Source organism: Cnephaeus nilssonii (assembly GCF_951640355.1).
Source record: "Cnephaeus nilssonii genome assembly, chromosome: 13".
Classification (NCBI taxonomy): domain Eukaryota; kingdom Metazoa; phylum Chordata; class Mammalia; order Chiroptera; family Vespertilionidae; genus Cnephaeus; species Cnephaeus nilssonii.
The window spans coordinates 40,572,386-40,589,017 of record NC_137084.1 but is presented as its reverse complement, the minus strand read 5'-3'; the positions used below and the strand labels follow the sequence as shown (position 1 = coordinate 40,589,017).

Here is a 16,632-nt window from a genome sequence, read left to right as displayed (position 1 = left end):
CCGGGCCCACAAGGGAGGACAGTTGGGGGTGACTAGGCCTGCAGAGGAGGGCAGTTAGGGGCAATTTGGCCAGCTGGGGAGCAGTTAGGTATCGATCAGGCTGGCAGGGGAGTGGTTAGGGGTGATTGTGCTGGCAGGCAAAAGGGATTAGGGGCAATCAGGCAGGCAGGCAGGCGAATGGTTTGCAGCCAGCAGTACTGGATTGGGAGAGGGATCCCAGATTGGGAGGGTGCAGGCTGGGCTGAGGGACACCCTCCCCCCCTGTGCATGAATTTCATGCACGGTGCCTCTAGTTCATAATAATGATCCTGTCTGAGGATTTAGGCTACAAAATAAAAATTGATTTACATTCTATAATTGCATAGAGAAATCCCTGGCCATTTAAATATTTCTAATCTAATTTAATACTCATAATCCTATAAATAAAAGAGTAATATGTAAATTGACCATCACTCCAACACACAAGATGGCCACCTCCATGTGGTCAAAGATTGCCACGGCATTTGGACACAAGATGGCTGCCACAAGATAGCTGGCAGGGGAGGGCAGTTGGGGGAAACCAGGCCTGCAGGGGAAGGCAGTTGGGGGGGACCAGGCCTGCAGGGGAGAGCAGTTAGGGGTGACCAGGCCTGCAGGGGAGGGCAGTTAGGGGCAATTGGGCTGGCTGGGGAGCTGTTAGGCATCAATCAGGATGGCAGGGGAGTGGTTAGGGGGTGATCAGGCTGGCAGGCAAAAGTGGTTAGGGGCAATCAGGAAGGCAGGCAGGCAAGTAGTTGGGAGCCAGCAGTCCTGGATTGTGAAAGGGATGTCCAACTGCCCATTTTAGCCCAATCGGCAATGGATCGGGGCTAAACAGGCATTTGGACATCCCTCGAGGGATCCCAGATTGGAGAGGGTGCAGGCTAGGCTGAGAGACACACACACACACACCCATGCATGAATTTCATGCACCAGGCCTCTAGTGTTTAATAAGTATCATTAAAGACATCACCTTTAATTTACTCTATAAAAGTTTGTACTCCTAAGAAGGAACCCAACAATTATTTGTTAATTAACTGAATGAAACTCATCTGCCCTTCACCTAGCATGAATTCATTTTGTATTTGGAGGAGAAATAACCTGCTGACTTGTTAGGTGATATATTGGATTTTCAGTGTATCTCTAATATTTCTCACTCTCTGATCTTTTTAAAGATTTTTTTTTAATTCACAGGAATGCACACTCAGGATTTTATTTCCTAACTCAAACTTAATATCCTTATGGAAATTATATTTTTAAATCCATGCTATATTAGAAGAGAGACACTGATACTGAAAAACTTTTTCCTAGTATAAATTCTTATATACACTAGATCTCCTGTACTAAATGCTGTTTATTTAAATCAATAGGCCACCAGTGAATTTATTAATCACTTATCCATGCAAGTTTTTGTTTGGGCTTATGTTTTTGTCTTCAATGATTATACGCTAAATTACAGACTTCACAGATTGTTCTACATGAAGGAGATTCACTGATGTGTTGGTATGTTGGCCTAGTGGACCACTCTGAAATCTTCCCTGCTTATATATACAAAACCTATTTGTAGTTTTTCTTGGGAGACACTGTTGCAAAATGATTGCTAATAATACCTGGCATTTTACCACAGTAAGACTTATAGATAATTGAAAACAGGACATAATTTACCATCACACTCATAGTCATATTTAACATGTGATATTCAGACAGTGTTACTTGGATATCATAGAGGGTAAATGGATTAAAATGAGCAAAATCATAGTTATTCTCTTTTTATAACCTTGGTCTTTTCAGTTACATTTATTGATGAAATGGGGAAAAAATGAGAGTTGTAGGTTTCTTATGTTGCACTCCCTATAAGCAAAGCCTGAGACAGGAATTTAGATGCATGCAATTTATTAATGAATGCCTTCAGGAGACAGGAAATGATGTAAAGCAGAGGATACAGGGAAGGAGATAAGTAAGGGCATACAAACTCCAATCTGGAGTTGAACTTCAGAAGGCAAGATGGTCAGTATATATCCACAGCCTTCTTCCTTGGCCACAGGGGCCATAATCTTGGTGAGGCAATTCTAACTGGGTTGAGAGTAAATAACTTGAAGAAAGTTGTAATGTGGATAATGAGAAGCCAACAATTACAGGAGCAAGGGGTAGGTGTACAGTTTTGCAAAGCGATCTGGACAAAAGACCAATGATGTCAATAATATCTTCTATCTAGTTCCATTTCCTGGCTCACTTGGTTCTCTTCCTGCTCTGATTTAGTAATAAAGATATAAACTACACTTTTTAAGGATATTTTAACTTGGGTCACAGGTCCCTTGCTAACTCATCATAAAATTTTGTTCAAATAAAAATAATATTTTATTCCTTGGGACATACACACTTTATAAAATAAAGTCAGGATACATCTATAAAGTGACTATTTTCCCCAAAAGATATGAAAACCTATTCCTTCAGTCCCTTAGACCTTATTCATAGCAAAAGGAGAAAGAAGAAATTGCCTCTTCTACTCAAACCGACTAGTTAGTCTCTGGTGAGTGTTCTGGAGATGGTACCAACATCCTAGCTAAAGATTGGCATAGTAGGGTTGTAATGAGGACAAAGATAGAAGGTACAAGGACTAGGTGTATTTCTTCTCATTTATTCATTGTTTCTTTTATCACTTGATGGAGGAGGAAGGAACCAATCAGGTAGTTGATATGACAATTACAACACTATTTAAGAAAGAATTCTTTTTTTTTTTTTTTCAGGGAACTTCAGGGCTTCAGTGACCAAGCATATAGGTCCCCATAGTTTGTATGGATATCTGTGCGGGAATTTGTGGGAGTTTGAGATTTAATTGGGTATAAATATACAAAAATTTACTCTATTTCACCCAAACCAACTCACAATTTTATAACTCTGTCCCAACCTGCTACCTTTCTAATTCTAAATAAATACATGATAGTTACATTATAGACACAACTGTAAACACCTAAATTAGTATTATTATAAGAATTGAGTGTCAGAGATATTTAGTATACAGATTTTTTATATTGTACAAACTACATTAGGTCTAAGACCTGAGCTACCTTAGAATAATTTGTAGCTCTAATTTGATAATTATTTTATCAAGGAATATGATCATGGGTGGTTGATATGAAACTTCTTTGCTCCCATGTCATAAGCCAGAGTTCTCAAATGAAGGGCTGTGATGGTCAGAGATCAGGTTCTAACTTTATGGGTAGTGAAAAGGTGAAGAACACCACTCTGGATCTGCTTGGTTTTGACACTATAGATTATAGGATTCATTAATGGAGGAAACAGAAAATAGACATAGCTCATAATGAGGTGGACAATATGTGGAACCTCCTTCCCAAACCGATGAATTAGAGACAATCCAATCACTGTGATATAGAAAACCAGGACACAGCAGATGTGGGAGACACAGGTGTTTAGGGCCTTGGCCCGCTCATCTCTGGAGGCAATGCTCAGGACACTCTTGAGTATCAACACATAGGAGATGAGGATAATCAAAGAATCCAGTACAAATATAAGGACTACAAGCACAACTGGATACAGCCGATTGAAGGTGGTATCAGCACAGGCCAGTTTGATGACATCCTGATGAAGGCAGAATGCATGGGAAAGGACATGGGAATGGCAATACGGAAAAAAATAGAGGGGTAAAATTGGGGGAACAACAGATACAAATCCCCTCGTCAGAACTACCAGCCCAATTTTCACTACTCGAGTATTAGTGAGTATAGAGGTATATCTAAGGGGGTTGCAAATGGCAATAAAACGATCATAGGCCATAGCCAGCAAAACACCAGACTCTACAAAAGAAAGTGAATGTATAAAGTAGGCTTGAGAAAAACAGGCTACATTTCCAATCTCCCTATGGTCCAACCAGAGGACTCCCATCACCGTGGGCATTGTGGTTAAGGTCAGCCCCAGGTCTGTGGCTGCCAACATGGCCAGGAAATAGTACATAGGCTCATGAAGATTGTGATCTTCCTTAATGAGAAGGAGGAGGGTGCCATTGCCAAAAAGGACAGAGATGTAGACAAAAAAGAAGGGTATAGAAATCCAGTGGTGAGCTGCCTCCAAGCCTGGAAAACCAGTCAACAGGAAGGAACTGAAGCTGCTGTTGGGCCACATGTTAGGTTTATCCAGAAGAAATGTTCTTTTTTTTCTCCTCAGTTATTACCACAGAAATGTAGCTGTGGTCAAGGTAACACTCCAAATATATCGTCACAGAATTCTTACCTAAAAGTAATAATAACATCGATATAAGCCATTGTTTTTCAAAACATATTCTTAGGACAACCTGTATCTTTTGTGTCCTTAACTGCATATTCCAGGGACCATCTCATACCTACTCACATTCTTAGAGTTTTATAGGATTATCTGAATTTTAACAAGCTCCCCAGGAAATTTTGATGCTACAACTTAGAAACCATTCCCATCAACTATGCAGACTTCACAGAAGAATTCATACATGAGGGATTTCAAGGAACCAAACAATTACCTTACTCCATTCTACTACCCAAAGCTATAATTGAGTTCACAGTAGTGATTCCTAACCCACATTATCCTGCATATGCATGATTCCTCTGGATTCTCAACAAAAGATCCAGGATTCTCTGAGAAAAAGTGTGGGAAAATAAGCTGTGTCACTAGCACTTTTGTTAAGGAGAAGATATATATGAAAAAGAGATACTTTGCTTTCCAATTCCATAGATTAGTGATGGAAAGAAAAAACAAAAATGTTTACATTATCTTTGTTAGCTTTTTCCTGGACATGGCAGAACTACTTAGTCCTTATTACAATAGCCCAGAGTAATTGGAAGTTAGGTGGTCATAGACACTTGAGCTGAAATAAATGATTAGGTCATTTAGACAAGGATAACACTCATAATAGAGTTTCTCCTTCAATTTGAAAAATTTATCTTTTCTTATTTCTAGAGTTTCTTTTTCTTTCCCCCATTATTTTTTCTGTGGTCCACTACAGTATATCCCCAGAACCTGATTTCTTCCTTTATATTTCTCCATTTGTATTTAAGCAACCATCATCCTGATGTCCTTCCTTTTATATCCAGCCATAGGTTTCTGAATCTGTCCTATCCAATACTAAATGAGAGCTCTGTTGCTACTAGCAGAAAGTTGTCTGTTAGTGGAGGAAATAATTTAATAAGGTTTAATATCTCTTCTGCCACTAGGTTATGAGCTCCTTTCATGTAGAAACCACATTTTATTTGCCTTGCTCAACACCTAGCAAAGTATCTAACATATGATATTACATATACACATACTACATATACACTGAGTGGCCAGATTATTATGACCACCTGACGTTTGTAGGCAAATTAGCTGTACACTGCATTGTATGGGATATGGAAGCGAAGGCCTGTTTGAACACCTTTGCTGTCTGCAGTTACCAAGATAAAATATCTCCAATTCGCACAGGAACACAAGGATTGGACAGTCAAGCATTGGAAAAAAGTCATGTGGTCCAATGAATTACATTTCCAGTTGCATCATGCAGATGGCAGAGTGAGAATTTCACGGAAACAGCATGAAAGCATGCACCCCACATGCATGAGTACAACCCTTCAAGCTGATGGGGCAGTGTTATGGTTTGGGGCATGTTTTCCTGGCATGATTTGGGCCCTTTAATTCATGTGGAACAACGTCTGAGTAGCACAACATACCGAAGTATCGTTGCTGATCAAGTTCATCCTATCACATTGATGGCATATCCCAATGGAGATGGCTTCTTCCAACAAGACAATGCGCCATGCCACGGTGCTCGCATTGTGCAGGAGTGGTTTCAAGAACATGAGGGAGACTTTACCTTGCTTAGGTGGCCCCCGCAATCAACAGATCTCAATCCAATTGAGCATCTGTGGGACGAAGTTAAAAGAGCCATCAGGCAGCTAGTTCCACAACCATCAAATTTCACAGAACTGGACAGTGCTATTCATCAGGCATGATGTCAGATTCCTCGCATCACCTTTCAACATCTCGTGGAGTCCCGCAGTATTGAAGGCAAAGTTGGCCCAACGAAGTACTGATGGGGTGGTCATAATAATCTGGCCACTCAGTGTACATGTCCATTATGCATATATATGTACTTATATACCTAAAAGCGCGCACGCGCGCACACACACACACACACACACACACACACACACACACACATATATATATAATAACACATATATACATTACTTTTCCCAATATTTTTGAGCACCCACTGTGTAGGCATGACATTTTAAACAGTGGAATTAAATGATAAGACAAAGTCTCTGATTTATCAGCCATAAATTAAGTTAAAATATAAATTTTAAAAATTTAGATAAATATAAGTGCAATTTTAAAATAAAACAACACTATTTAATGGAGATTGATTGGGGTGGTATTGCATACAGTTTAGCATAATAATTTAGATGATCTAGGACTGCATCTCTGAGGATTTGACTTTTGACCTGAAACATGAATAACAAAGAAAAGCTGGACTTATGAAGACCTAGAAAAGGGTCATTTCATTGAGAGGGGAAAATTAGTACGTTTGGAGCTTGGTGAGCAGATAATAGAAGGGCAATAGGTAATGTCAGAGACCCAGGCAGTGCTCTCATAGGCCTAATAGATAACATCAGGAACTTTGTTTTTACTATAAATGTAATGAGAAAATATTAAAGAGTTTAAAATCACAATGGAGGAGAGCATGATGACATTCTGATTTGCAATTTTAAATTATCACTTGAACTGCTAAGTAAAGAGCAGATAATCAAGCAAGATAAAAGCAAAGGAAGTAGTTGGAAAATTATTGCAATACTTCACCTGAGGAGTGATCCTGACTTGACTAGGAGAGCAGCAGTGGAGATGAAGACAATGTAAACAGAAAAGGATACATTTGTGGTAGTCCCAAGGCTTGCTGATATGTTGGAAGTAAGAGAGAGAAATACTAAATGAGATTGACTCTAGATTTCTAGTTTGAGCAAATTAGAGAATGATTAAATCATTTACTCAAAAGGGGAAGTCAGAGAAATATATACTTACTTGGGAGAAAAATTTCATCAGTCAATACTGTTGAATTAGAGCAAATGCATGTCCTACTTTTTTTCTGGTCACATACCAGAAGAGTTTCCTAAGCTGTTTTCCCCCAAAAATTAACGATTTTCAAATATTCAAATGTAATTTTTGAAGTTATCCGTTCCTGTAGAGATGGGATTCAGCTGCAAGTTTTCAGCAGTGCTGAGGTGCCAGTATTTTCTACATCTGAACCCCTCCTGTGAATAAAATGCAACACTAAATTAATCTTCCCCAAGGAATTAAAGCATCTTCTCCAAGTAAGGTATGGAGTTAATAGAGCCTCAGGTGGTAGCTTTGTGTGAGGACTCAGAGCACTTGTCTTTATGGCCCCAGAGACCCTGGTGTAGTCTATGGGCGGCCATTTATTCTCCACATTTCCTTCATAGGTCAATTATTTCCAGTTGCTCTCATGAGGATATTTGAACATATTTTTGTAAGAAGTCATTTGAATTCTATTTTCTCCTAGGTTTATCTCAAAGTTAGGTGATGAGTGGGAAGTTAAGTGGACTAGCGTCAATATAGTAAATGCATGTCCGCCCCCCCCCCCCAGTACCATACATGAACCCACAATCTACAGCCCACATAATTCCTTCTTGAATTCATCTTGCCAGAATTTTTCTTGTTTTTTCTAGAAGTGCAGTCAACATACTTATAGGACAGTACTTCAGGTAATCACACCCCATCCCTTTAGTGCCAGGCATGATAACATCTATAGTTTTCCCTCCACCCCTGATAGGAAATACACTGCCTATGACCGGTCTTAGGTGACTAAGGAGAGGTTTCAATATTCTGGCCATTTCAATCCCAACATGGGGTAAGACTGTTGAGTATACTTGTTGCAGAGCTTTCTGGTAGCTTGGATGAGGCTTTGTCAGCCTGTATCTCAATCTGATTTCTTCCTCTGCCAAATTCTGCTTTCTTGTTTTTTTTCAAAGGTTTTAACCTCAAATAAATACCTTTCACCCAAAATTTGGTCTCAGCACCTGATTCTGGAGGACCAGCCTATGACAAGAGCATAGTCTTGAGGTAGCTTGGCCATATATGAAAGCATAAATTGCCTTGCTTGTCATTCCACTGGTGATATTATGACTGTTTCTGCTAACAAGATGATGTTGGAACTATGTGAAAGGGTGCATCTGACCATGGTTATAATCTCCAGGGTCCTTACTCGATCAGAAAAGAATGTAGGCTAAATTAAGACACAAAATTAATCTGGACACAAAATGATTCTTGATATCAACCTCATACCATGGGCACAATTAAATTTGTGGTAAAGTTATTAAAAGCTTAAAGCTATTGTATTAAAACACAGGGATTTTTATTCATTGTTTTAATATTTAATATCTCTTAAACATTTCACACAAAAAAACCATAAATAAGTTTGCATTAAAAATAACTTATTGCCATGAAACAATAATTAAGAAAATAAGAAAGACAGCTATAGAGTAGTAAAGATATTTGTCATATATATATGTGACCCAAGACTCACATAAATACCTTATCAATAATATCTAAAAATCAATAAGAAAATATCAGACAACCTACTTTCTTAATGGGCAAAAGACGAGAACAGGTTCTTCCAGAGAGGAGTAAGTAACTAATCCTATATAATAAAAGGCTAATATGCAAATTGACCAAAATGATTGGTTGCTATCAGGCCTAAGCTGGCAGTCAGACATTCCCCGAGGGGTCCTGGTCTGTGAGAAGGTACAGGCCAGGCTGAGGGACCCCCCTCCGCAGTTCATGAATGCTGTGCACCGGGCCTCTAGTAAATATATGAAAATGTATACATTATTACTTATCAGGGAAATGCAATTCAAAATAATAAGATACTACTACATACTCAGCTTCTTTTAAAAAGCTGTAAATACCTAGTGTTGTCAAGGATGTGAACCAATTGAGCCTTATGAACTACTAGAGGCCCAGTGCATGGATTCACTGGTGGGGTCCCTCAGCCTGGCCTGCGGGGATCAGGCTGAAACCAGCTCTCTGATATCCCCTGAGGGGTCCCGGATTGTGAGAGGGCACAGACCAGGCCGAGGGACCCCACCAGTGCATGACTGAGGAGGGACCATGGGAGGGTTCCAGGGCATGTGTGGCCTGTCTCACCCAGTCCCAATCTGCCGGAGCCCAGCAGCAAGCTAACCTACCAGTAGGAGCATCTGCTCCCTGGTTGTCAGTGCACATTATAGTTACTGGTCGAACAGTCTAACGAATGGTCAGACACTTAGCATATTAGGCTTTTATTATATAGGACTAGGGGCCCGGTGCACAAAACTTGTGCACTGGGGGTGTCTCCTCAGCCCAGCCTGTCCCCTCTCACATACTGGGAGCCCTCAGGGGATGTCCTACTGACGGCTTAGGCCCGCTCCCCATAAGGAGCGGGCCTAAGCCGCAGTCTGGCCTCCCTTTGTGAGAGACAATCGGGCTGATCAGGGAAAGGCACCAGCCCCATCACCCTGCTGCTGGAGCCACTGCCAGTCACCGCAGCCACCAAGGTGTTTTCATCAACACGGACTCCAGTCCCTTCACCAAGAAAAAATGACAACTTTCTTTAGGCATTTTCAAGATGTGTCTCTCATAGAATATGACATTTCTTTCTTTTTTTTTTTTTTTATCCTCACCTGAGTATATGTTTCCATTGACTTTTAGAGAATGTGAAAGAGAAAGGGAAAGACAGAGAGAGACATCAAAGTGAGAGGAATACTTAGATTGGTTGCCTCCTGCATGAGCCCTGACCTGGGCCCAGCCAGAGAGGAGCTTGCAACTTAGGTACATGCCCTTGATCAGAATCTAACCTGGAAACTGCGGTTGGCAAACCTAGGCATTATCTACTGAGCCAAACCGTGTAGGGCAGGTTATGACATTTCTTAGCCCTCCAGCAGCGGACCTTCATTTTTTTCCCCCAGGAGTGTGGTGGAAAAGCCCTAAATCACCTTTTTGGATTCTTATACCCAAGTTACTAAGAATATTACCAGTGGCATACAGGGAGCTTAGCCAATGAGCGGTCAGAAAAGGTATTTCCTCTGTAGTTCACACCTATCTCCTGTGATCTCCAGCTCCGCCCCTGCCAAGGCCTAAAGCCTCCAGCCCTTGGCAGGGGACCCCCAGCTGGCTCGATCGCCAGGCTCCACCCCTGGCCAAGGTCTCAAGCCTCTGTTTGAGGCTCGGGCCCTGGGCAGGGACCCCCAGCTGGCGCCAATCACCTGCAGGGGACCCCAGCTGGCTCTGATCACCTGTGGGGGACCCCAGCTGGCTCCGATCTTCCCCTCTGATCTTCGGCTCCAATCGCCCAGTTCCAACCATGGCTGCTCTCCTAGGCTGCAGCCATCTTGGTTGGGTGTATTTGCATATTCGCTTTCTGATTGGCTGGTGGGCATGGCTTGTGAGTGTAGTGGAGTGATGATTTGCATATTACTGTTTTATTAGATAGGATTATATAGAATTAGTGAAATATGAAATTGTTTAATCACTTTAGAAAATATTTGTCATTATCTATATATAGAAAGAGGAATTTTGCAAATTAGGCTGGGATGCAGTGAGTCACAACCAGACAGGAGGAGGTTGCCCACACAGGTGAGGCCCAAAGTGGAGACAGAGACAGAGACAGGGGGCCAGTGAGCCACCACACCTTGGCTCGAGCCGACCCCCGGAGTCAGAGTGGACATGGACAGGGACAGGGGGGCAGCCTGCAGCCTCCGTGGCTGAGCGCAGGCCCGGAGAGGAGATGGCGGGCCCGCCTCCTGCTGAAGCAGCGTGGCTCCCTCCCGCCTCCCCCAGAATCGGTTCAGGTCCCTCCCAGCTCCTGCGGAAGCCACACGGCTCCCTCCCAGCTCCTGTAGGCTCAGAGGGCTCAGTTCTGCCTCCCATGGAAGCAGCACAGCTCCCAGCTGTGGCTGCAGTTCCCACCGGCTCCCACGGAAGCGGTCGGCAGCTACTGAATGTGATATCATGCAATGGGCTACTAGTCTACTATAAATAAATATATACTCCCCCAAGAAATTATATTCCAATGCTTAGGCCCAACAGAAATTCATACCTATGTGCACAAAACAGTCAAATAAATATGTACCTTAATAATAAGAGCAGCACTTTTGCAATAGTTGCAACTATTACTATCAGGAATCAAAAAATAAATATAGGGTATATTTTTACAATGGGATACTGTATAGAAATGAAAATGAACAAACTACTGCTACATGCAAACACATGGATATTTTTCATAAACTTAATGATGAATATTGATGCCAGACAAAAAGAACACATAGAGTATGATTCTACTTTATGAAGGTTACAACTATGTAAAACCCATCTTGGAGGTAGACTGAATAGGGACACAAAGGGGGTTTTGTTAAGCTGATAAAATTCTACTTCTTATTTATAGTGGTTGGTACAATGAAGAACTTATTTTTGCAACAAATTCATTGACCTAGACCTTTATGATTCATTCATGTTTTCTTATGAAAATTTATAGTATTTTTTACTAAAGAAATGCTCACTTGCAGCCATTCTTGATTGTCAGTTCAGGTTTACCTAACTACATTTTCTCAATCTTGTTTTCATCCTCATTTTGTCAATAATTAATTAATTAAAATTAATTTAATTTAATTCATAGTTAAGTTGAATTTCATCATTTCCTTCACTAATAAAGAAATATATCTGAGCATTTATCTGTTATCCTCTATACATATTTCTATGACTAATATCTAATGTAGTAGACTTTTTAAATTTTTTTGCTAAGTAGAATGGTGCTCATGAGTTTGTGACTTTAATAAAAAAGTGAAAATTGCTCTCCATCAATCAGAGACATATCATTAAATTGCCTGTGATTCTACCTCCAGTACTAGAAATTGGAGAACCTTACATTGATTCTATAGTTTAATCATTAAGATATCTATGTGCCATAAAATTGTAAAAAATGGAGTCGATTTCTCAAATAGTTGAATGTTGAATGGGGAAAGATACTCCAAAATACAAATGATTAAAATAAGTGCCATTGATTATAACATAATAATAGCTAACATTAACTAACTGCTTATTACATGTTAAATACTGTTCTAAGTGCTTTATATTTAAACCTCAACATAGTCTTATGCAATAATTATGATGTGCATTTTAGAAAGAGGGAACAAGGAGGTTACATAACTTGCCCAAAGTGGCAAAGCAAGAACTAGAGTCAAAACATAAATGAAATACTCAAATTCCAATATAAGACCCCTGGATTCCAGACAATTGGCTTTATGATTCCTGTCCTCCATATCTTACTTATAACTTGATTAAAAATGACTCTCATTCATGAACAAATTGACAGTTGCCAGGTGGAAGAGGGGAGAGAGGATGGGTGGGTGAAAAGGTGAAGAATTTAGAAGTACAAATTCACAGTTACAGTCATGGGTATGTAAAAGTATAGCATAGAAAATATAGTCAATAACATTGTAATAACTATGTAGGTGGGTAGTAGACTTATTGAGGGGACCACTTTGTAAATTATATCAATATCTAACCACTATGCTGTACACCTGAAACTAATATAAATATTTAGTCAACTGTAATTGGAAAATAATAAAAAATAAAAAGATACGGATACATGTGCCACCAAGGAGGGAGAAAAACTTCCCTCTTGATCTGTCTTCTTAGGAAATGGAGGATGTAGAGAGAGAAATCAGGGGAAATCAGCCACTGGAAAGGTGTTCTCTCTTTTTTCATGAGGAAGGCTGTCAGCTCCAGTGGCTGCAGCCAGAAATCAAAACTACGGAAAAGAAGTTGGATGGGAAGAAATTTTAAAAAATCAATGTTTTTATTGATTTGTTTAGATAAAGAGAAAGAGAGAGCGAGAAAAACAACATCAACGTCAATATGAGAGAGAACATCAATCAATTGTTTCCTGTATGTACCACAACATGGGATTAAACCCACAACCTAGGGTATGTTCCCTGAACACTTTTGGTGCACTGGGACGATGCTCCAACCAGCTGAGCCACCTAGCCATGGTAGAGAAATTCTTTTACTTCACCAAAACTAATGCCTTACTCTCCTGTAATTTTCACACTTTCTTCATTATAGTGACAGGGGTTGGGAGTTCTCATAAACAGCTGGGGAAAAGTGCATCCTGAAGAACTGTGTTTTAGTTCAGATCCTTAACTGGTCTACTTTTCCTTCCATACACTGATGGATATAATTTATCACTGTCTTAACAATAGGGCTTAAGGAAAAGCTGGGACACAGACAGAGACCTTGGGGACTTCTGTTCAAAGCCCCAGATCTCCAAAGCCAAAGCTGCAAATAAGGATGAAAAAGATGCAAGGCAGGAGGCATAAAGGGAGGGAGGACAACGAGGAAGGGGTAATGAGTGGCCTAAATTAGGAATGGACCCTGGAGAGTTGCTCCTAAAATAAATGTTCCTACCAGCCAGAAATTTTTGCAGGTTATGGAAAAGATGGTGTTATGACTAGATCCTTGATAAGGTTAAGGATTCCAGATTCAAGACGATGAAGCTGAAGAATGGGAGAGAACCAAAACTGAGGTCAGTGAGGGTATCTAATGAATCTTCCCTCTGAAGTCTCATTGAAGGCACCAGGATAGAGAGGGCAAGATAGGGAACTGGCTTCTCAACAAAAGAAAAATGATAGTATTATCTGTCAAGAGCACGTGCAGAAAAGGCACAGATCCTTAAGATTCGCCAGCTCCTCTAAAATGTGTTTTATTTAAAGATTACATATTAAGATGTATAAAATAAGGTCACAGATAAATTCTGAAACCTTGAGGCAAAGAAGAGTTGTGGGAGTAAATCAGATGACGGGTGTAGACTCAGTGATGAAATATGGTTCTACTTCTTGTTCTCTTTGTGTCTGAACTTTCAACCTGTCTGGCCCCATTCTAACCCTGTGATTTCCTGTGATTTCCCCTAGAAGTCCAGATGAGCACTAATGATAGAGTCTCTTCTAAAATCGTGAGAAGAGGCAGCTCTGTAATCATCAGAGGTTCAGACACTTTCTGGAGAGAAGTCACTATCTGACCATCATCCAAGACTAATAAGCCAAGTCAAAATTAACCTTGGATGGAGCCTGGGCTGCATGGGCCTTTAGATCAGGAATGGGGATTTGCATAGCTGTGTATCTTTAGCACTTGGAAAAACACACAGAGCACAATGGGCATTCAATAATACTCCCGAAACTGCTCAAAATCAGGTCCTTAAGATGCTCAACAACCAATCTGTTTGTGTAGGTGAAACAACCATTTAGTGAATAAAAATGAACACAAATATTGAGCTAGACATTGTGTGAAGAGTTAAATATTGAGAATGAAGCCATGAAAAGCCCTGCAGATAGAATAAACACAAGAATGGATTATAAATTTGAACTATACAAAAAGGAATGATAGGGATAAAAGTTAGGAGATAAAACAAACCAAGGAACAGACCAGGGAGAGAAGAATTAAGTATTTGAGATAGGAAAGGAAGTGTCAGAAACAGTGAAGGAAAGAGCCCAAGGGGAAGGGGAGGGAACATGTGAAAGGAAAGTCTAAGCAGCTATATCTGCATCGGCCCACAGTATATGTTTGAGAGTTTGATTAGCTTCTCATCAATGAAAAACCAAGTCCACCCTATGAAAGAGACTGGGAATGATGAATGGTTGCAGGGAAAAGGAAAAGCCCAGGATTTTTAATCACTCCAAAACTCACAAATAACCTCATGTACCACAAAGACAATTCCCAGTAAATCAAATACAAATGTTCAGTTTTGCACCATTAAGTATAATGTTCATATTTATTTTTCATATATGATTTTATTATGTGTGAGTAGTTTCCTTTATTCTTATTTTTTGAGTGTTTTAATCATGAAAGGCTTTGAATTTTGTCGAAGTTCTTTCTGCATCCATTGAGATGATCACATGGGTGTTTTTCAATTCATTTTGTTGTATTATGTTGATCAATTTTGCATTTATGTTCATAAAGGAGGTTAGTCTATAGTTTTCTTTATTTTTTATTTTAAAATTTTATTAAAGTATAATTGGAATACAATATCATATTAATTTCAAGAGTAAAACAAAGTGGTTTGACATTAATATACCGTACGATATAATCACCTCAATAATCTAGTTAACCATCAGAGGTGTAAACTCCCAGTAATAACAATCAAGTTTCAAAAGTGAAGAATAACATTCTTCCCAAAGCACTTCCCCATTTGCAATTCTATTCCATCCTCACACCCTATGTCAAGAGCATGACTGGGCAGAAATTGCTAGTACCATTTAAAGATAATGAAACCAAAGCTTCAGTTTGGTTTCTCAATATCATTATTGTTACATAGTAGCAGAACGAGAACTTCAGCCAGATTATTCTGAAGTAAAAACCTATTAATCTTGCAGACATTTTTCCAGGGGTCTGGGAGTCATGCATTCAATTTACACCAAGATGTTTCTTTTCAGTCCACAGCAACCATAATAGAAGGTGGCTCCGTTTTTCTCCGCTAATGCCAGAGGCACCAATTCATGTTCTTTTTACTCTCAGAAATTGGCTGTCTGACCCAGAGGATACCTTAAAATTTGAATGTCACAGAGCCTTCTCACTTTTGTTAAATCTTACCATACTCCTTAATTTAAAAACTATTTTCCTCAAACCTGCTTAAATAACTAATTTCTATCTTTGTATCTGCAAATAGGTGATATGCCACCAGTAATTTGTCTTGTATTGTTAATAAATAGTGCTCTCAAATACTTATAAAATCCACCTTGTATTGCTTATTTTTGTATATATGTTATAAAATTTTTTAATTCTTTGAAATAGTACAATAACAACTGAAGTATTTTGCTGCTAGGCAACATGGATTTTGAGGTCTATGTATTTTGAAAATAAACACATATAATTAAATTGTATTATTTTTACAGTCTCCCAAAGTCTCTAGAACTTCATCAACTGAATTTTGCCCCAGATATATTTAGCCTTAGCCATTCCCTCAAATCAATGAGTCTATTTCATTTACTTGCTTTTACTTGCTTGTTTATTGTTTATTAGTTTTGCCCTAGGATGTATGTACTTGCGCTTTCAACACTGCTCGGGATCAATTTTCTACTGATCTTTTAGGTTTCATGCATTCTGGAAAACTTTCATATCCTCCATGATACCACCAGTCAAGATAAGGGGCACCATAAAAAACACCCTGTAAGTTGCAACATGATTATGGTACTTTCAAATATAGTGATTCCTTCTTTCATTTTGTCTTTATTTTCTAGGTTATGTAATTTGTAAGGATATCAACCAGGTCTGTTCTGCATACATTGCCATATCCCTGACATATTGTTCAATAACCTTACATATAGGCAATCCTTAATAATATATAGAATTGTTTTTTATACATTCTATTTTACAATGCCTAAAAATCTCTAGGGGATGACTAAATTGCCATCCTTGCTATCCCTGGAAGTCAAGACTAATAAACATGTTATAAACAGGTGGCACAATCAAGGGGCAAACTTCTAAAGAACTGGAAGCTTCTATTGCATCATCTAAAGGAAATATTTTCATCTTTCAAGGCCTGCA

The 16,632-nt window shown here is 39.5% G+C and overlaps 1 protein-coding gene across 1 annotated transcript; it reads right to left on the bottom strand.

Moving 5' to 3' along the window:
- Nucleotides 1–3,219: 3,219 nt before the first annotated feature.
- Nucleotides 3,220–4,158, bottom strand: LOC307109607 (olfactory receptor 51B5; the record flags this gene model as incomplete). Its single annotated transcript, XM_079788424.1, has 1 exon — nt 3,220–4,158. One exon carries the CDS (start codon nt 4,156–4,158, stop codon nt 3,220–3,222), a length of 939 nt encoding a protein of 312 aa, XP_079644550.1.
- Nucleotides 4,159–16,632: the final 12,474 nt, after the last annotated feature.